This window comes from Diadema antillarum, unplaced genomic scaffold, assembly GCF_040938485.1.
Source record: "Diadema antillarum isolate AM-2024a unplaced genomic scaffold, OU_Dant_1.0 seq00001760_RagTag, whole genome shotgun sequence".
Classification (NCBI taxonomy): domain Eukaryota; kingdom Metazoa; phylum Echinodermata; class Echinoidea; order Diadematoida; family Diadematidae; genus Diadema; species Diadema antillarum.
This window is the reverse complement of record NW_027272442.1, coordinates 226,347-248,316: the sequence shown is the minus strand read 5'-3', so window position 1 is coordinate 248,316 and position 21,970 is coordinate 226,347. Positions and strand designations below refer to the sequence as shown.

Here is a 21,970-nt window from a genome sequence, read left to right as displayed (position 1 = left end):
AGCCTTATCAAATCTGGAGGGTTTACCATATTAATGGGGCCATTAAACTTCTTACATACAACTTGCCACAAACAAAACATCATCTGTTCATGAACAGTCTCCTATAAAGTGGTTGATGAGCCAATAATTGGAAGTGTATCAAGCCACGGAGTGAAGCACATGGTGGATTCATTGTGGTTGTTGCAGTTTGCTTTCCCCTTCAGACCAATACAAAATGTGAATTCACATTCCCCCCCCCCCCAAGAAAAAGTCATTTGTACACATGGGCGTCACCAGGGGGGGTGCGTTGGGTGCGAACGCACCCCCCTTCAGATCCTTTAAAAAAAAAAAAAAAATCAGTCTGCGAGCGACCTCAACGCCGGACGCTAAATAATTATTCTTTTCTATTTTTTTTTAATATTTTGCACCAGGGACACACACACACACACACACACACACACACACACACACACACACAAAATCGTCGGCAAAAACAGTTCGCACCCCTGGTTCTGGCAGCACTGATTTTTTACATATCTATTAGTATTCTACAGTGTTTACTATTTATCGACCGTACTATACATCCGTACGATACGGAGCACTTACACACGTTTGCATGTACGTGTGCTACTTACAAGTATGTAGGGACTATGTACGTTACTTCTGACCAATCCATATTGCCAGCCCAAGAGCGAGCCTTAGCCTCATTAAAAAAAGAAATGAAAAAAAAATGGAGGGGCAAGCATATCATTTTGCCCACCCCCCCCCCCCCTCCATAATTCCAGAGACGAGAAGATTGTCTTATCTTTTTTTTGACAGAAAAACAAAAAGTTACCACCATAAAAATATTGGAGGGGCAAGCATATTGTAATTTTGCCCCCCCCCCCCATAATTAATAATTCCCGAAATGAGAAGATTTTCTTGCTTTTGAAAGAAAACAAAAATGTTGCCCCCATTAAAATATTGGAGGGCAAGCGCACCATTTACCCCACCCCACATAATCATAATTCCCGCGATGAAAAGATTGTCTTGCTTTTTTTTAGAATTCAAGAAATCTGTCCAATCATTTCACCCAAAAGCAGTGGGGTAACTACGGAGGGGGGGGGGGGTGCGCCCCCTCCCAATCCGCTGGTAAAAAAAAAAAGAAGAAGACTTACCGAAATAGTAGTTCAAGTGTTAGTAAACTGCTTTTGAATGAAAGGGTGATCAAGAAATAAGATATTTTTATATGATTTCTTTTAACCATAATTTAATAGGTATATAGTGTGAAACATTGTTCAAAAAGACTTGACCTGGGCTAATTCCTAACTTGTCTATGTATATGATATACACACATAAACAAACACGCACAATTAGTTTAGGGGATGCTCTAAAGTGCAGATTTTGGACATCCTTTCCCCGCTTGGTCACTTCGACGCCACCTCGCTGGTCATACCTCCCCCAGTCATGAACATAAACTCACACTCTTGACTACCAGTGGCGGATCCAGGGGGAGGGGTGCACCGGGCGCCCCCCCCCCTTAATTTCCAAAGCGAAAAAAAAAATAATATAGCTTCAAACGGCAGTTTTTGGACAGTAAAATGTCAAAATTTTCAAGCTCGCTCGCTCCTCTCGCTCGCATTTAGTCGTAATGTCCTTTTCCTGAAGTTGCTGCCAGTAATTGCCGGCAGATGCGCCTGGTGCGCCCCCCCCCCCCCCCCCCATTAATTTCCAAAGCGAAAAAATATAGCTACAAACGGCAGTTTGGGACTGTAAAATGTCAAAATTTTCAAGCTCGCTCGCTCCGTTCCCTTGCATTTAATCTTTATGCCATTCTTCTGATGTTGCTGCCAGTAATTGCCTGCAGTTGCGCCCGGTGCGCCCCCCCTTAATTTCCAAAGCGAAAAAATATGGCTAAGAACGGCAGTTTTGGGACTGTAAAATGTAAAATTTTCAAGCTCGCTCTCTTCGCTCGCTCGCATTTAATCGTTATGCAATTCACCTGATGTTGCTGCCAGTAATTGCCAGCAGTTCCGTCCGGTGCCCCTCCCCCCCCCCTTAATTTCCAAAGCGAAAAAATATGGCTAAGAACGGCAGTTTTGGGACTGTAAAATGTAAAATTTTCAAGCTCGCTCTCTTCGCTCGCTCGCATTTAATCGTTATGCAATTCACCTGATGTTGCTGCCAGTAATTGCCAGCAGTTCCGCCCGGTGCCCGTCCCCCCTTAATTTCCAAAGCGAAAAAATATGGCTAAGAACAGCAATTTCATTTTTGGACTGTAAAATGTAAAATTTACAAGCTCGCTCGTTCCGCTCGCTCGAATGTAATCATTATGCTCTCCTGATATTGCTGCCAGTATTTGCCCGCAGTAGCGCCCGATGCGCCATCTTAAATTCTAAAGCGAAGAAACATAGCTACAAACGGCAGTTTGTTTTTTTACTGTAAAATGTCAATATTTTCAAGCTCGCTCGCTCGCTCGCTCGCTCGCATTTAATTGTTACGCAATTCTCCTGATGTTGCTGCCAGTAATTGCTGGCAGTTGCGTCCGGTGCGCCCCCCCCCCCCTCCTTTATTTCCAAAGCGAAAAGATATGGCCCCAAATGGCAGTTTTGGGACTGTAAAATGTCAAAATTTTCAAACTCGCTCGCTCGCTCGCTCGCATTTAATTGTTATGCCATTCACCTGATGTTGCTGCCAGTAATTACCGGCAGTTGCGCCCGTTGCACCCCCACCCCTCCTTTATTTCCAAAGCGAAAAAATATGGCTCCAAATGGCAGTTTTTGGACTGTAAAATGTCAAAATTTTCAAGCTCGCTCGCTCGCTCGCTCGCATTTAATTGTTATGCCATTCACCCGATGTTGCTGCCAGTAATTGCCAGCAGTTGCGCTCGGTGCGCCCCCTTTAATTTCCAAAGCAAAAAGATATGGCTACAAACGGCAGTTTTTGGACTGTAAAATGTCAAAATTTTCTCGCTCGCTCGCTCGCATTTAATTGTTATGCAATTCTCCTGATGTTGCTGCCAGTAATTACCGGCAGTTGCGCCCGTTGCGCCCCCCATCCGTCCTTTATTTCCAAAGCGAAAAAATATGGCTCCAAATGGCAGTTTTTGGACTGTAAAATGTCAAAATTTCCAAGCTCGCTCTCTTCGCTCGCACGCCTTTAATTATCATGCCATTCACCTGATGTTGCTGCCAGTAATTGCCAGCAGTTGCGCCCGGTGCGCCCCCCCCCCCCCCTTAATTTACAAAGCAAAAAAATATGGCTGCAAACGGCAGTTTTCGGACTGTAAAATGTCAAAATTTTCAAGCTCGCTAGCTCCGCTCGCTCGCATGTAGTCGTTATGCCATTCTCCTGATATCGCTGCCAGTAATTTGTCGTTTCACACCGTCATTCCATAATCCATTTATAGGGGGTACAACCCCCTCCGGCACTTCCACACCCTTGCTCGCTCCCTCGCATACTACCCCCCCCCCCCCACCCCACCCCACCCACCCCCACTCCCACCCACCCCCAAGATGAAATCCTAGCTACGCCGGTGCCCTTTCCCCGTTTCCCTCAAAAACAGTAAAAGTCTAGGGATTGAGAGCTTCCTATATTCCAAATGTCTGTCCAAAAAATCTCGTAAACATTTAGTGTCAAAACGCACCCCTCTTGAAAAAAAGCTGGTGACGCCCCTGGTACATGTTTACAAAAAAACAAAACAAGGATAATAACATTTGTAATCACAGTTACGAAGCTTCTGTCTATGTACAGACTTGCAAACACATGTGCAATGTGGATACAGAAATGCAAAAAAGAGTGATGAGACTGAGCTTGTTGCCATTGGCAACTACCTCCTAGCCGGCGGTGCGTATGGAGACCCCAGGAACTGGTCAGCGATGCGCCCAGCCTCCCGCAACCCGCTGAGCAGGGCACCGTGGACTGTGGCAGGGTAGTTCCTGATGGTGTGCTCGCCGGCAAAGAAGAGGCGCGGCAGGTTGTTGGCCTGAGGGGGTGCCCCGGGCACAATGGGAGTGGGCGTGACCGGGGTTGCCATGAGGTCGTAGTCGTTGCCTGATGAACCAGCGGCCACGTAGGAGTAGGAGCCCCGCGACCACGGATCGGCTCGCCAGCGAGTGACCACTGCGTCTTTTGGCTGGATTTGACAGGCAAGAAAATGATATTACAAGGTGACTCCCATGATAGGTGACAAGACAAGCTTTAATTCAGGTAAAAATTATATTTATATACAACACTGACTACTGGGCATGATTCCAAATCAAGCAATGCTTCAATGTCAAATTGGTAGCATAAATTCAAAATGAAAGTCTGCCTCACACAATTTACTACATAATTCACAGGGATTTTGACTTTCACAAACACAATCACTACTGAATGCTTTAAAAGAATAAAATCTAACCAACTTATAATATGCTTTAGAGTCATACTTCTGACTTTGTATGATGGTTGATCTATTGCGAGTTTAGTCCAAAATGTTCAGTCCTTATTAGACCGGGGGCCCAGAGCATTTATTCAGCTGAAAAGGGTCACACTTTTTGATGGTCTCATCATGTAAGGATGTGGCCAAGGGTCAATAAAATGAATTGCTGGCAAGTCACATCCTGTACCGTAAGCCTAGGGACCACAAAAAGGGACCCCGAAAAATGGATTTATTCAGCCGAAGGGGGTCACGGACAAAAGTTGGTGGATATTGTTCCTTTGGGTGTACTTATCATGAAAACAGCAATGCCAGCTATTTTATCCTGTACGGGGCCCCAGACAGTAGCCCCAAAGGGCCCCAGAAATATGGTGTTATTCAGCTGAAAAGGGTCACGGCTAATTTCTTTTGCAATGGAAGTAGTTCCCATCAGAGATATCCAAAACACCAATGCCAGCTATTTTATCCTGTACGGGGCCCTAGACAGTAGCCCCAAAGGGCCCCACCCCCCATAGGCCTACGTATAAACACACACAAACATTGATTTTATTCAATTAAAAAGAGTCAGGGCTAATTTCTTTTGCAATGGAAGGAGTACCAATCAGAGATATCCAAAACACCAAAGCCAGCTATTTTATCCTGCACGGGGCCCCAGGTAGGAGCCCCAAAGTGCCCCACCCCCTATAAGCCCTACGTACAAACACACACAGTCACACACACATTGACTTTATTCAGCTGATAAGAGTAACGGCTAATTTCATTTGCAATGGAAGTAGTACCCATCAGAGACATACAAAACACCAAAGCCAGTTATTTTGTCCTGTACGGGGCCCTAGACAGTAGCCCCAAAGTGCCCCCCCCCCAACACACATACTCACACAATAGTTTCATTCACCTGAAAAAGGGTCACGGCTAATTTCTTTTGCAATGGAATTAGTACCCATCAGAGAAATCCAAAATACCAAAGCCAGTTATTTTATCCTGCATGGGGCCCCAGACAGTAGCCCCAGACAGTAGCCCCAAATTGCCCCCTTATCTATCCCTCCCTCCCCCCCCCCCACCACACACACACACACATTGATTTTATTCAGCTGAAAAGGGTCACGGCTACTTTCTTTGCAATCGGAAGTATAGTACTCATCAGAGATATCCAAAGCACTAAAGCCAGTTATGTTATCCTGTACGGGGCCCCAGACAGTAGCCCCAAAGTGCCCCCTACACACACACACACACACACACACACACACACACACACACACACACACACACACACACACACACACACACACACACACACACACACACACACACACACACACACACATATTGGTTTCATTCAGCCGAAAAGGGTCGCGGCTAATTTCTTTTGCAATGGAAGTAGTATCCATCGGATATCAAAATACCAAAGTCAGATATCTTATCCTGCACAGGGTCCCGTACAGTAGCTCCAAAGTGTTTTGCTTTATTCTCTTTATTGTGTGCATCTCTTCTTCTTAAATATGCGCTCCTTCGTCTTCATTTTCGCGACAACGACAACGCGTCCTTCTCATCATCATCAGTTTTGCTGTTCTGGCAAACATTTTCCAGCGTATCGGCTACGTTCGATTTTAGAGCGGCGAGAGCGGAAGACGTGCATAATTGAGTCTGGGAAAGCGTAGGAACAGCGTAGCTAAAGCGGCCAACAGCGTTATCGAAGCAGGAATGAAGCGTCGTAGGAACAGGCCTTGATTTTATACGAGAGTAGAGAACTTAGTGAGAGCGTCGTTAAAGCGGGAAGGTCGTGCTTTGATCAAGAAAGCGGCGCAGCAGCGGGACCATGTCGTCGGTGTCTAACTTTCCCGTTGTTGTGCCGCTGTTACTACGGTCAGAAAAACCTGGAATTGTTACGCTCATCCCGCGGTATTTAAACTGTCACTGCTCTCTCCCCGTTTGAGCTACGATTCAAAATAGGTCAATCTTGATGGGGAGATGAGGAAGAAATTTTGAACCAGTTCAAAATTTCTTCCCGATCTGTAAAATTGCCAGATCCAACCCCATCACCCAAACGCTGCTGCTACGATGCTCCCGGTCCCCGTACACTTTTGCCGCTCTCTCCCGATCTGACAGAATGAATAGATCGGGATGCAGATCTTGATAGTGGAATTACATGTGGGGACACTTTAGGAACACTCCGTGGGGCCCCGTACAGCTATATAACTGGTTTCGGTGTTTTTGATACCTCCTTGAGTACTACTTCCATTGCAAAAGAAATTATAGCAATGATTCATTTCACTTAGAATAAAATAATACGGGAGCACTTTCCAGCTACTGGCTGAGGGCCCCTTAAGTGGATGGGTTTGTGTTTTACGTATCTCAGCTGTTAATTCCACTGCCAAGGAAAATAGGCATACAAGACTGTTTTCACCTAAAAACAATTAATTCATATGGGGTGGGAATACCTTGGGGCTATACCTGTCAAGGGCCCTGCATCCGGGCCAATATCGCACCTCTTTTAATCGAATTCTTTAATGTTGAATTAAATTTAGCAAAAATTTCGCCTAGATGACATGGTAGTTCAATGTCATATTAATCTCTTCATTCAAATTTATTTTGAAACATTCACATTACCTCTAACCTTATTCTAAATAACACTTTTTCAACTGAAATCCATATATAAGACAAGTACCATTCCACTATCCGTTCATTCATAAATTCATAATGATATAGTCACGTGATTGCATGCTGCGCTCGTTCATTCAAATTGAATTCTGGCCATCTAATTTAACATGTTCTGCAGTCAATTAAACAGATATGTTCATGCTTGGCCTCTTTCCTTATTTTCTTTCGTCGTAGTTATTGTTTTGTAAGCATCATAGCATTTCATGTTTTCGTATTCGTTTAAGAGACTTTGACACCATTTTTTAACGTGCTTTTTGAATCCAAAGAAGTAAGAAGCCACAAATTATCTGGCCGTTACGAGCGCTTTATTACGAGCGGTCGGCCAGTTACAAGAAGTCAAGGTTATGATCCTCAAATGTTTTTTTTTTTAATAATTCTTTCTATGTCTTCTAGAGATATACGTCTGTATACATTGTGCTGTCATTACTATAAAAGAAATGAAGTTAAGCTGCATTACTGGTACACGTATAGGCCTATAATGACATGTATATGAAAGAGAAGGAGCGTTACCAATCTGGTTACAGAACAACCAAATCCAGTTATACTAGATAAGAAATATGACACTTTTACTGCTTTATAACAGTGATTTATAGATGAAACGAAAACACACATAGAAAAGATCTGAAACAAAGAAATAGCATGATTTGAATTTGAATGAACACGTTTGGAATTTGACTGTCTTTTGCGAAATTTAATGACTGAAATACACTTTTCGGCAAGTCAAGGCGAATTTGAATGAACGTAGGGTACCAGCCAATTTGAATACCCATTTTACGAATTCGAACCTTCTCTCAAAATTAATGAACCAACAAAAGTGCGAAATTGGCTGGGAAAACCTAACTGGCTTTGATGTTTTGGGTATCTATGATGTAAACTAAGGCCTACTTCGATTGTAAAAGAAAAACAACTATGACTCTTTTCAGCTAAATGATGTCATAATAATTATGTGGGGGAGGGGCACTTTATGGCTACTGTAACCTGGGCCCAGTACAAGATGAAATGACTGGTTTTCGTAATATGGTCATCTTGGTTGTGCACTATACAGAAGTATGCTTCCTTTGCAAATTTCTTGAGTGTTTTGCTACTGTAACCTATGGGACCCCGTATACAGGATAAGATGACTTGCTTTAGTGTTTGTGATATCTCTGTTCAGTAGGCCCTGATATTAACGTTACAAAAGAATTTGTAAGATCATTTTCAGCTGATTCACAGTACATGTATAATGGATGGGACACAGTGGATCTACTGTCTAGGGCTCTGTGCAGGATGAAATAACTAGCCTTGGTGTGTTGAATATCTCTGATAGGTACTTCTTCCAGTGCAAAAGAAATTACCCGTGTTTGGGGCTATACTGTGCGGGGCCCCATACAGGATAAAATAACTGGCTTTGGTATTTTGGATATCTCTGATGGGTACTACTTCCATTGCAAAAGAAATTAGCCGTGACCCTTTTCAGCTGAATGAAACTAGTGTGTGTGTGTGTGTGGGTGTGTGTATGTGGAGAGGGGGGGCACTTTGGGGCTACTGTCTGGGGCCCCGTTCAGGATAAAATAACTGGCTTTGGTGCTTTGGATATCTCTGATGGGTATACTTCCATTGCAAAAAAAATTAGCCGTGACCCATTTTGGCTGAATGAAACTAATGTGTGTGTGTGTGTGTGTGTGTGTGTGTGTGTGCGTGTGTGTGTGTGTGTGTGTGTGTATGTGTGTTGGGGGGTGCACTTCGGGGCTACTGTCTGGGACCCCGTACAGGATAAAATAACTGGCTTTAGTGTTTTGGATATCTCTGATGAGTATGCCTACTACCAATTGCAAAAGAAAGTAGCCATGACCCTTTTCAGCTGAACAAAATCAATGTGGGTGTGTGTGTGTGGGGGGGGGGGGAGGGAGCAATTTGGGGCTACTGACTGGGGCCCCGTGCAGGATAAAATAGCTGGCTTTGGTATTTTGGATATCTCTGATGGGTACTACTTCCATTGCAAAAGAAATTAGCCGTGACTCTTTTCAGCTGAATGAAACTAGTGTGGGTGTGTGTGTCGGGGGGGGGGGGGGGGGGAGCTCCTTTGGGGCTACTGTCCGGGGCCCCGTACTGGATAACATAGCTGACTTTGGTGTTTTTGATATCTCTGATGGGTATTCCTTCCATTGCAAATGAAATTAGCCGTGACTCTTCTCAGCTGCACGAATGAAATCAATGTTTGTGTGTGTTTGTACGTATGGCCTATGGGGGGGGGGGGGGGGGGTGGGGCACTTTGGGGCTACTGTCTGGGGCCCCGTACAGGATAAAATAGGTGGTAATGGTGTTTTGAATGTCTCTGATGGGAACTACTTCAATTGCAAAAGAAATTAGCCCTGACTCTTTTCAACTGAATAAAATCAATGTTTGTGTGTGTTTGTACGTAGGCTTATGGGGGGTGGGGCCCTTTGGGGCTACTGTCTAGGGCCCCGTACAGGATAAGATAGCTGGCATTGGTGTTTTGGATATCTCTGATGGGAACTACTTCCATTGCAAAAGAAATTAGCCGTGACCCTTTTCAGCTGAATAACACCATATTTCTGGGGCCCTTTGGGGCTACTGTCTGGGGCCCCGTACAGGATAAAATAGCTGGCATTGCTGTTTTCATGATAAGTACACCCAAAGGAACAATATCCACCAACTTTTGTCCGTGACCCCCTTCGGCTGAATAAATCCATTTTTCGGGGTCCCTTTTTGTGGTCCCTAGGCTTACGGTACAGGATGTGACTTGCCAGCAATGCATTTTATTGACCCTTGGACACATCCCTATATGATGAGACTATTAAAAAGTGTGACCCTTTTCAGCTGAATAAATCTTCTGGGCCCCCGGTCTATATATTGACTCTAATATAGGTGCCCAGTATCAAATCAATCATTCAAATCTAATTTCAATACATTCTTTAGTAATATCGCAGTCTTCAGAAGGAATAAATGGACCCACCTGTGGAACAGCGTTGTTTCCAAAGATCCCCTTGAGTACCGTCAGGCAGCGCCCGACGATGACGTCATCACTGACATTCTCCATGATCTGGGCCGCCTCCCCGGCCACCAGGGCCAGGAGGACCGGAGCCTTGTAGAGGTTCCAGAAGAGGAAGAGCTCCCCCCGGCTGGCCGTGGTGCTGCCAACGTGGCCGAACAGATTGATGGCCGACTCCCAGAACACCTTGTCAAAGCACAGCACCACCTAAACACATACACACATGGGCAATCAGAAACATAGACACTAAATATCAAGTACAGTGCACTCCTGCTATAATGAACACAGTTTTGATATAAAGATATTCACTTTACGGGGATGTAAAAGTTCAGGTCCAAATATTTTCATCTATACACTATGTTTGTATACTTTTTTGTTTGGCTATAACAAAATTCTGATATACTGAAAGAAAATTGTGGGTTCTACGGATTTCCTTTTGACAAGAGTCGCCCATAGTTATCACATCATGCTCGTTCTTGCAAAATGCAAATCTACTACAGAGTCAATGATATCAATTCTTGCTATCGCAAATAAATGTAAAACTCCAATAGCAGCGGCACTTTAATTTTTCAATTATTTGAACAGATTTATGGTTGTTTTTTTCACCCAGGGTAGCCTTTGAAGTGTTAGATGACCAAGATATTACTCAATAAGGGTGGTGCAATAAGGCATATTGGATTAGACACCTGACTTTCAATCAAACAACCGAAGTTCAAATCCAGTCCAGTGCTTACGTCTTTGGACGAGACGTTTTTATCCACCATGTCCCTTTTAACCCAGGTGTATAAATGGGTATCTGGCAATGCTATGGTAATAATAATGGCAGGGCCCTCTGGTAGAGCGGTGGTAACACGGAAGAGGCTACCCTGGATAAAGAAGGCCATATCATTATTATTATTATCATCATTGCAAAAGCACTGCGGGAAGAAATGGAAAAAAAGAAATGATTACCTTGTTCAGGTTTCCATAGCCCATCCTCTGTATGGCACTGGTCTTCCATTCTGGAAGATGGGGCGAAAACTGGACCACGGGAGGGGACTGCTTCAGGACCCCCAGGGGTAGGGTGCACACGGCAGCATCGGCCTTGAATGTGCAGCTGCCTCCCTGACCCTTGATGCTCTGAGTCACAACCTCAACACCTAAGGGTCACACACATGTATAGGGAAGACGGAGAGAGAGACACATTGCATTAAAGTGTGACAAGAACTTTTTAAAATAGAAATATCTTGACTTGGGGGGGGGGGGGGGGAATTACATTCTTGACCACACTTAACTTAGCTACAGTGTACTGACCAAACAAATAACTTTTACAAACTCTGTAAAGGATAAATCACATGTGTAAGCTTTGCACCAGCAAACTGGGCTGGTATGATGAAGATGTTCTTACTATATTCCTCAGTTTTGCTTTTGTGGCTAACATAAGCATATATCACAATCTGAAATCTGAAGATTAAATTGTTGTTTTTTTTCTGTCAGTGTTACATCACTGAACAAACTTACCAATGTAGGGGTACTTGTACGCGTACTTGAGGATTTGCCATTTTGATGTCACAAACTAGTACACTTTCCCCCCTTTTGAAACATCCTACCCTCATAGAGATACATGTGTACTATCTTTTGCAAGACTTCACAAGATTTTCAATTCTTTCTGTGCAGGAGCACATTGCTGTTCCTTACCAAGCTACCTATCAGCCATTCGCTCAGTTTCCTCTTAGTGTCAAACAAAATCCTACTTTGTTTCAGTTAATGCAGCAGTCTAGGGCGAGGGTAAGTATTTGGAGGATAACGTAATACCCTATAGCTTGCCAGAAGTGATGACAGGAGTACAAAAACAGTCAAAACAATTAGGCTCCTACAAGCACAGATCCTTTCATACCTGTGGAGGTGTGCTTGATCTGTCGGACGACCGTGTTGAGCTTGATGTCCAGTCCCTCGGACAGGGCGACCGGCACGCAGGAGTAGCCGTTACGGACGGTCAGGTGGCTGCCGGAGAACTCGAAGTCGTCGTCCTGGTCCCAGTGCTTGAGGGAGAGAGTTGAGAGGGGCGTGGCGTTGGCAAATTCCAAGTTGGCAAAGTGCCAGTCCAGGATTTGGCGGTCGCGTGACGACAGGTACACATCACTGGACGGGGCAAGGTAGTGGCAAAATGAGATGAGACTTTAACACAGTGTCGATGAGACTTTTACAACTTTTACACATCATTTTCATGGTGTCCACATAGATACAGGTTATGTTGTACTTCATTATCGATGAGACGTTTACACATCATTTACATGTTGTTCACATAACTGCAGTTTTGCAGCACTGCTGATGGTACAATCATAATTTGCATGTGCTATTACACATTATAAAATGGGTTCAAGAATGTAGCCAATAGGAAGCGCTGAAATGAGACACACCTCCTTCCTTTACTTCAGTACAACTGCACTGCCTGTAATCCTATGGTAGATTGCCGATCGTCTGTGCGCGCGGCGGCTCCTTTGATGAATTGCATGCATACGCGTACGCGCTGTCAATCCTGTAAACAACTTCTAGTTCGGGCTGCCGGCCGGCCGGCCTGTCTTCCCTTGTGCATAACATAATTATGTGGCGTACGTACGTATACTGTACTATACGTACACTTTGTACAGTACAGTAGACCAAGCGTTATGGGACCGGACGCGTACATGGAGTCACTTTGAAGAGCAAATCCAACGATTTAGCAGGTTAATTCTCACGCCGTTTTCAGAGTATGTTGTCTAGTAGGCCTATATGAGGAGTCTATATCAAGTCTTTAAGGTAAAGGGTGCATATTCTATGTAAAATAAGTAAGTTTTCATGCGGGTGTCCGGAAACCCAACCCCCCATTATACTTATACTGTATGTGCGGGACTTCCGCGAGTGCGACGTACGTGCGTAAAAGTTTGGGACGAACATCTTCGGACGTCTTGACCCACAAAGGTACGTGAAAAACGCTGAAAAATGATGTTAGTTTTCGAATTTTCGACCCATTTTATAAAACAAATGATGCACAGGATTATTTCGTGGCGTTAGTGTAGGCGTAGCTCACTCTCGGGTATTTACAATGTAGTGCAACATGCACTCGGCTTCGCCTCGTGCATGTTTCACAATTGTAAATACCCTCGAGTGCACTACGCCTACACTAACGCACTCTATCCTGTGCATCATTTGTATAAGATGCAATGTACAACTGTAGTTACTCTCAACACAGTTTAAATGTGCACCTTTTGTGCATATTTGTGCCAAAATACATTTCACCAAGGCATTCTCATAGGAAAGCATACTGTAAAGCAAAGAAGTGTTTAGGGCATGACATTTTCACCAATTGGATCTGATGGCCTTTTTCGTGGCATGAAATTTTCACAATTTGCCACTGGTATTCAATACTTAACCGCCGAGGACGAGTCCCAAGCATACTCGGGCAGGTGTCTATGGGAAATGAGTGTCGTAGCAAAATCAGCCCGTCCTCAACAGGTTAGTGTTGACAAGAACTTTTGCGGTCATTTCACTTTCGCGAATCTTAGCTCTCACGAAATTTCCGAAATCAAAATGCACGCAAAAATTGCTGGTTTTGCTGTATCACTTTTATCAATGCTTTTCCATCAGGTATTACACTTGTAAGGCAGTCAAATATAAAACTGCTCAATTATCTGGGAGTAATAATGCCTTCAGCAACACTTCATGGCAGAGGCATTGACCCGGGAACCTAATGGCCTGTACACGAAGTCTATGGACATTTCAGAATTCAGTATGAAACGGGTTAAAACTCACCTTGGAGGGTTGTTCTCCAATTCTTGAATTTTCTCTTCAATCTCCCTCTGTTTCTCCTTCTCAGCATCGTACTCCTGAAAAGCATACAAATAATCATCGCAATTAATCATGCCCGGACTTGAATTCCACTGTTCAGGAACAAATCAAACTACCATTCATGATATACAATGTTTGTATTCTATTATCTTTCATCAAGTAAGCATGAATAAGTTCTCTTTCACTCACAAGCCTCCAGGATTCCAGGCTAGAACTAGAGAAGCACTCTGAGAGCACAGACCTCTGCCAAGCAGCTCATTTCCACCACTGATCTTGTTCTCAAAATGAGATCAGTGATTTCCACTCATACATATGCATGCTGAAAATAGCCCATTTCCCAATATAGAAGCCTTTGTTACGTCCTCGGCTTCCAACTGCCTGGTGCCTCGCCAGAGCAAAGCACGCACCAAATGTGCATATGCAAACCTCAAAAAAGTGCAGCTTGAATTCTCAAGTTCATTGACCCAGGTCAATTGGATTGGAAGGCAGACAGGCAACTGATCAACGCCAAATACCTGAACCTTTTGAAGAAGGCTGTAGAACATCAAGCAATCCTAGCATATTGTCCTTGGGGATGATTTGTAGGAATTCACTTTCGTCTGGTCAAAGTTCATTCAAACCAGGTCCAGAATCATTAAAAGGCATGATGCGTGGATACTAAATGCAATGTCCCACCCCACAGGCAGAGACAGATAAGGGGACTATTCAACAATACAATGTAGTTTTAAAGGGATCATATAGTTTTGGTTGAGACCTAACGTCAGGTTTCCAACATTTCTCGGTGAGATAATGAGAAACCTATTATGAAATGTGAAAGAGCATGTAATTCCAAGAGGAATTCAATGTTTATTTGATGAAAATTCGTTTCAAGCCATTCCAAAAAGTCATTCCAAAACTGAAATTTCTTAAAATAAACATTGAATTCCTCTCAGAATGGTATGCTCTTTGTACTACTTTGTAAGTGGTTTCTTGGTATCTTGCAAAAAGTTAAAAGCCCAATCCTCACCTCCACCAATACTATACCATCCCTTTAACCCAGAGCTCACCTTGCAGGCGGCATTGAGGTCCCTCAGCTTGCTGCGAACCACAAACTCAGCAGTGATGTCTCGCTGCTGTTTGCTCTCGCTAGCCTTCTTGTGCTGCCGGTTCAGCTCCTTGATCTTGTCTTGCAGTGACAGAAGCTGAGCAGGCAAGTAATAAAAAATTCCCCAAGTGAAATACAGTTAAAAATTAATGAAACCCAAATACACATGTGGATTGAGTGAATGCAGCAATATTAGTAGAACACATCACTTTTAGAAAACATCCTTTAAACAAGTCCTTTAACCATTGCAGTAAAATTATTTCTTTCTGGTATGTGAATCTCACATCATGGCCTTTAATATTTTTTTTTCCAAAAAGCAAAGTAACATAATTGAAAATGACAGTGATTCATATTTGCCTTGCGATCATTTCTTTCTGAGATATGATTATTGATAAAGCGCAAAAATCTTTCTATATCCAATTGTGTACAGGCTTGGTGTTAAATTGTCATATACACTGCAGCTTTGAGCAAATCTCTAACCAATGAGTACCTGATATGTGTTTCCCCATTGTCATGGTGTGTACATAGAATAACTTTTTTGCACTCGCAGCAAGTGACCCAATGAGAAAACTGGGATAAAAAGTATGAATTGAGCGACACTTAAGATAAGAATAGATAAAGCGTTTTAAAAAAGAGTAAGAAAATGATGTCAATTTAAAAGGGATGAAAGGTGTTGAAAGGGTTTCTATACATGTACCTCGCTTATTCAATATAAGGTTGGTAGCAATATATGAAAATTATTGCAACATTATCTATGACTTGAAATAAATGAATGTCCAAAACTAGCTCACAGTGCATGAACATTCAAGTTAATGAAAAAGAGAAGTCAAGTGTCTGCCAAGGCAAGGTATATGTGTATATAAACCACTCTTACCCTGGACTGGACCTGCTTGATCTCATCCTGGAGACTGATAATGTTTCTCAGGTAATCACCCTTCTTCTCTTTGACTTGTTTCTCCTGCAGTCTGGGTAAGGAGAAAGGAGAACATGCTAAGAAACCTATTCACACATGCATACATCACATTCAAAACCAACCTGTACCAAATGCCACAGTACAGTGGAACATCAATACAAAAGCGGTCTGATACACCAAACCCTCTTTTAATATAGCACAGGGATTTTGCAGGTCCCAATTCTTTACATTTGTTTGGGGGGGGGGGGGGGTTCCTCTTATGTAGAGAGAAACCACTGGTATAACAAGATAACTCTCATGATTTTTAGGTCCTCATTTTAATGAGATTCTCCTCCTGTAGCACCTCTGTTGCTTCTATTGACTTCTTTCCTTCTCATCCTCTTCCCCCACCATACACACAAAGCAGTAAGAAAGCACAATAGTGGTAAGCCTTTTCTTTTCTCATAACAATGAAAAGAAGTAATATCAAAAGATTGCATAGTTAATTGGCTGTCTGTTAACATTCTTTGCTTTCTTTCCATATTTGCTGCCTTTTTCATGAGCAGCTGGACAGATACACATCTAAAACAATATATAGAATCATTTCAAGACAACCAAATGGTTAAGGAAAAGTGTGTAACTTGCTCACAAGAGTCAATGGGGAACACAAAATTACTAACATTACTGATGTTACGAGGAGTGTTACAAAGAGATGCATACAGGTGACTCCCATTTTAATGAAGTCCTTGGGACTGGCAGTTTTCTCTCGTAATATCAAAATGTCATAATAGTTGAACAGTAAAGCAGCAAAGTATATACAGATATATAATCATATGTAGATGATCATTTTGGGACCTGAATGTTTACTTGAATGAAATGAGAATTTTGTAATAACCATGTTTGTTATAACTGAAGTACACTATATAAGCAAAGAAAATCATTTAACAGTACTCAGTGCATCACAAATACAGCAATCAATGCGATGCACACGAGACACACAGTGCATCAACATAAAACAGTCAACAGTCTGCCTAGAAGGGCACGCTTACTTGATGACCAGCTCCAGGGCCTCTCCCAGGGAGACAGGCTTGCCATTCAGGTAGTTGAAGTCCAGCTGGTGGGACAGGTAGGAGGTGGCCTCCAGGAGACGGTTGAATTCTCGCTCCACCATCTCATCCTTGTCCTTGGGAATTTGCTGAGGGACAGAAGAGAAAAACCGTCTGTTATTTCCCCGACATTCAAAACTCTCTTCCTCCCCTCCCCCTAGCCCTCAAATATGTACAGTGTAGGTCCTACAGCAACAATGCTAGGCTTTACATTGACAGTCCTAATTACTGCAAGTACAATGTAAATGTATGTAAAGTAGTTACCATTCTCCCTAAGACTCTGGAGGGTTTACTTTTAAATCTTCCTCACCAGAGATAAACTTGATTAAAGTGGAGGGAAAGTATCAGCCTTAAATTTTCAGCAAACTACAATGCTGACGGTAAAAACGTAACAAGCCATTCGACTCAATTCATTTTGAAAATATTTGCCCCCCATTTTGTTTTTATTGCATCATAAAAGGAGGGTTATAAATATTTTACCCAAAAAAAAATTCTCTGAGACATTGCAACTCACTGTCTGCCCTCCACTCTCAAACAGCGGACACTTCTGCTTGACCTTGGCCAGCTCCATATTGACCTGCTTGCTGACGATGGTCATCGGGTTGCCCCCGAGTCCGGTCACCACCATCGCGCCGAGGTCGGCCACATAGTTGTTCTTGCGGTAGGTGGTGACGCGGCCGCCCACGCGGTCGCGTGCCTCCAGCAGGGTGACGTCGATGCCGAACGTTTGCAACTGCCGGCCGGCGGTCAACCCAGCGATCCCTGCCCCTACAATAATGACCTGCATAGAGAAACCATGATAGATAATCAAGAACATAATGGTAAAACCATGTGGATTGCTCTCCTACTGTATGGCATATATGGATGCTAACATTGAAAACAGCATTGCAATATTCCTAGGGCTGAAAGGGCATATTTTTGGTGGAAAAACAGTACTTGTACCTTTTTCTGCAATAGACAGGTGTAGTATTTACTAGTAATACAATTTGAGAAAAACAGTATTTTCTCTCACACCTGCAGTATTTTTGGCCAAAAACAGTCCAGGATAATGCTACGGCCTTAAAAAAAAACAACAATAACAGTTGGCATCTCTGGGCATGGCATGCCGCACTAAATATCAGTATGATTATGAAAAACCTCTATGGGGCAGTGTCACTTTGACTGATTAATTTTATGCTAACTATGGTAGAAAAGTGGTCAGTGATGATTTTTAATGCAAAAAACAAAGAAAAAAAACAAAAGTTGAAAAACATAGAGATATATAACAAATTCCAAAAACAATAAAGTACATAAGAATTGAAACGACTTTTGGAAGTTTTTAAATGTACATTGTTGAATATGTTAAAACAGACATACGGACCAAAAAGGTAATCTCTCAATGCTTTTAATTAGTGTTTAACAGGCTAACATAAGATCATGGGATTAATTTGCATAATCAACCAAGTAAAATGAGAAATTTATAATTTCAAAAATCTTAGGACACAATCTTGTAGATTACGATATGGGCGTCGGCGCGCGCCAAATTTCGTCGCGAATCCCGAGGGAGGAGGAAAATGCCCCCTCTGGACTGAGCATTGCTAAAATAAACCTCACCTTGAATGAGGACCTCTGGGGAGGTGGCTGAATTCTCTTGTACACGCCAAAGTTGATGTAGCCGTGCCGCTCCAAGTATGCATGCACTCTGACTATCAACTGCACATCACCTGGTGTCAAGAAAGAAAGCAAGACATGGAGGAGGAGTAACATGACCATTGTCCTCTTCACCATAGCAATTTTATGGGGGAATAGTCCTTTGCATAACAGTACTGTGCACATCCAAACTTATGTCAACAAGTTATTGCGCATCCCGAACTAAACGTCTTCTCAGACTGCATAAGACTATAAATTGTAACTGCGACTGCAAATCTTTTCAATATCTTTCATGAATTTATAGGATGTAAAGTCAATAAATATCAAACTGAATACTGAATTCAGACACTTCCAAAACTTTCCGTATCAATCTCAAAACATTTCTCACAAAAGTATTTCATGTTCATCATATACTTGTTGTATGGGCAACACACTTGTTTTACATCCAATGACACAACCATGATTACACACAAGAAAAAAAACAACAACAACATTTAAAGCACTCTCATGCACTTACTGTTGTAAGGTGCTTCGATCTGAGGCAAGGCATTCTCACAAGTTAATTGGACCTTTGGGTTTTCGAGCCACAATTGGAGCTGCATGAAGAACAAAATAAAACAATATCAAGGACCCTGGGTAGTACTCACATTAATTATATGCAAGATATCATTCCATTATTCTATTTAATTAATTTTATTTTTCTTCAAGATGTGTCATCTCATTGTAAATGATATTTTATGAACATATTTTACAAACAAAGTCTTTCACAAAAAAAGATGAGCAGGTAAGTCTCTGTGAGTAGAATACACAAATACTTGTTTCCTTGCCATCTGAAGATAAATGAATGGATAAAGCAATTTATAAAATAGTCTTTGGGGTTAAAAAAAAAATACAATAAGCATAATCTTTTTACACCCTGACCCATGTGTGCAGATATTCACAAATCATGCAACAGTTTTAGCAAGACAGCACAATCACTGTCAGTACTTTTGCGTGCTTCCATCCAAAAACTTTTGGTGAGGGAATTGCATAACGGACACATAATAAATTTCCAAACTAATACTGTTGGATCAAAGTGTCATCTTTACACTCAGCTCCAAAATTCTAGCATACTTGTACTTGTACTTAAGATATTTTATATACAAAGTACATGATGCACTATGATAACAATCTTAGGTGCATACAATTCTGTTTCTGATGTAGAGGAATAGCTTCTGGGTCTGCGTCGGGCTCTGGATGATGTCCGGGAAGCAGGCTGCCTCCTGGGAGGTCATCTTGTCATGTGGGAGACGGGCAGAGAAGGCTGCTCCCTCAAGACCTATGATTACAAAAAATAAAAAATAAATAATAATAATAATAATAATAATAATAATAATAATAATAATAATAATAATAATAATAATAAAAACAATAACAATAGAAAATAAAGACATTGACACCTCTTTATTACAGAAAAGAACTAAAGTACATGTATCATGCAGAACTCTATGTTGAACACTTCCATATTGTACATTATCACTGTATCAGTGTGCAATGTGTCTTGCCAAGAAGTTTTTATCACTGGACAATGTTTTCATACATCATTAACATTCAATTACACACAGAATTAATAAAAACAATCATGGTGTTGCTACCAATCTCAAACTGGGTATACGCTCTTTATATCTGAAAGGCAAAGTCTTGCTGAAAGTGTTTTGTTTTCAAGTGTGAGTGGAGATTCTGTCCAATCACGCTGGTCGACAGCCAAACACAACACCAAGGGAACACGCTGGGCACAAGTAGGTACCTTTAGGTTCGGACAGCTCTTCCTCTGGCTCCTCCTCCTCTGGAATTCTCGCCGTTCTCTTGGACTGTCTCTCCTCCTCAGAGAAGTATTCATCTTCCGATAGGTTCGCCAGCTTCTCATCCATCTCACGGTATTCCACCTGCACAGTGCAACCAAGTTGATGTGCATGGACATTAATGCAGCATTCTTGAAATTTCTATACTACAGTACATTACGTATGCATATAAGTGTCTCTAAGTTACAAAATTGCATGGGGTTGATTTCTACACAGTGTTGAAATTTTCACGCATTTCGCGCAACCAGAGACTACCACAAAAATAAAAGCAGACAAATATTTTTGCTTGTCATATGTTCCTGTGTTTGACGTCTTGATTCCGCAGAATTAAAAACATGCAAAACTCTTCTTACCCGGCCAAGTGCGAAAAATTAATCACGCGAAAACATCCACTTTTACAGTAAATAGAAACTGACCACCCTATCCAGGATACTTGTGCAGAGATTTAATTGAGGGAGTGCGGAGACATAACTGATGTACCTGGCACAACTTTTGTACACTGTATGGAGTACTGATACATTAATCCTCATTTCCTTCATTCAAGGGTTACGATTATGGCACCTCTGCACCCTTGTTGACACACAGCAAGGATTGTTCATCGCGGTATTCTACATGTAGCTTCAACGGAGCTGCAGTTTGGGGATTATTTCAACAAGTAACAAGTAAAGGAAAATAAACAGTTTGGGACTTTTTTTTTTCTTCATGTGCACTTTCAGTCTGCACTATTAAAATCAGCATTGCCGCATTGTTTTGTTTACTTTCAGATATCTCAGCCATTTCAAAACCAATTTACATTAAATAAACTTTGAATTCCTCTTAGAATTATGCTCTTACATATTTCATAAAAGATTTCTTATTATCTCAAAAAACCATCATAAAAATCGTTGGAAACCTGTAAAGCACCATCTCAACCAAAACTGATCCATCGCTATCGGCCTTGCATTCTTCTATGAACTCGTTGACCCTGATAAACCATTTGTACGGTAAACCAACAGATCTAAATCTAGTGAAATTACCCGAGGTCTCTTCCTCCTACTTGTCCTTCTAAGGGGCTCGTCATTTCCATTAGATGCTTGCCCCTTGCTGTGGTGCGATGTTGTCGGCATAATGCTGTAAACTGGTGTAGGGTGATGTTTTCCAGAACTGGTGGAGCTTGACGAATGTATGGATGTTGAGGTGGTCGCGGGTGTTACAGATGGGGTCTCCACGCCAGTGGCCGAGGCGGAGGTTTGACTGCTCGAAGTACCCTGGTGCGCTTGAGACGGGCTATTTCTGTCCCTCTTCTTCGCGCCTTCATCTCCGCTGTTATTTGTGCTGCCGCTAGAATCCTTCTCTTTCTTCTCCATTCTGACAAGTATTATTCCTAAAACTCAGGAACAATGGAATTAGCCAGTAAGATACCGACGTAAATAAACTTGGTCCGACTCTCTTTTCACGAACACACACAGCTCGCTAGTCTTTGTGTGTAGTTTTACAGGTCGAAGGTGAAATCAATCAAGTGATGCATTGTGGGTAATGACTAAATTTAATTAGATTTGATCGCCATGATCGTGTGATCTCGCTGATTTGTCAGTCATATTTCCTAT

The 21,970-nt window shown here is 42.3% G+C and overlaps 1 protein-coding gene across 1 annotated transcript; it reads right to left on the bottom strand.

Moving 5' to 3' along the window:
- Positions 1–3,787: 3,787 nt before the first annotated feature.
- On the bottom strand, positions 3,788–21,878 carry LOC139712128 (lysine-specific histone demethylase 1A-like). Its single transcript, XM_071623962.1, has 14 exons — positions 21,401–21,878; positions 20,330–20,468; positions 19,728–19,861; positions 19,061–19,139; positions 18,508–18,617; positions 17,429–17,695; positions 16,858–17,003; positions 15,791–15,881; positions 14,879–15,013; positions 13,797–13,870; positions 11,902–12,146; positions 10,977–11,164; positions 9,990–10,232; positions 3,788–4,093 (listed from the first exon to the last, which is right to left on the bottom strand). Exons 1-14 carry the CDS (start codon positions 21,728–21,730, stop codon positions 3,788–3,790), a joined length of 2,487 nt encoding a protein of 828 aa, XP_071480063.1. The 5' UTR covers positions 21,731–21,878.
- Positions 21,879–21,970: the final 92 nt, after the last annotated feature.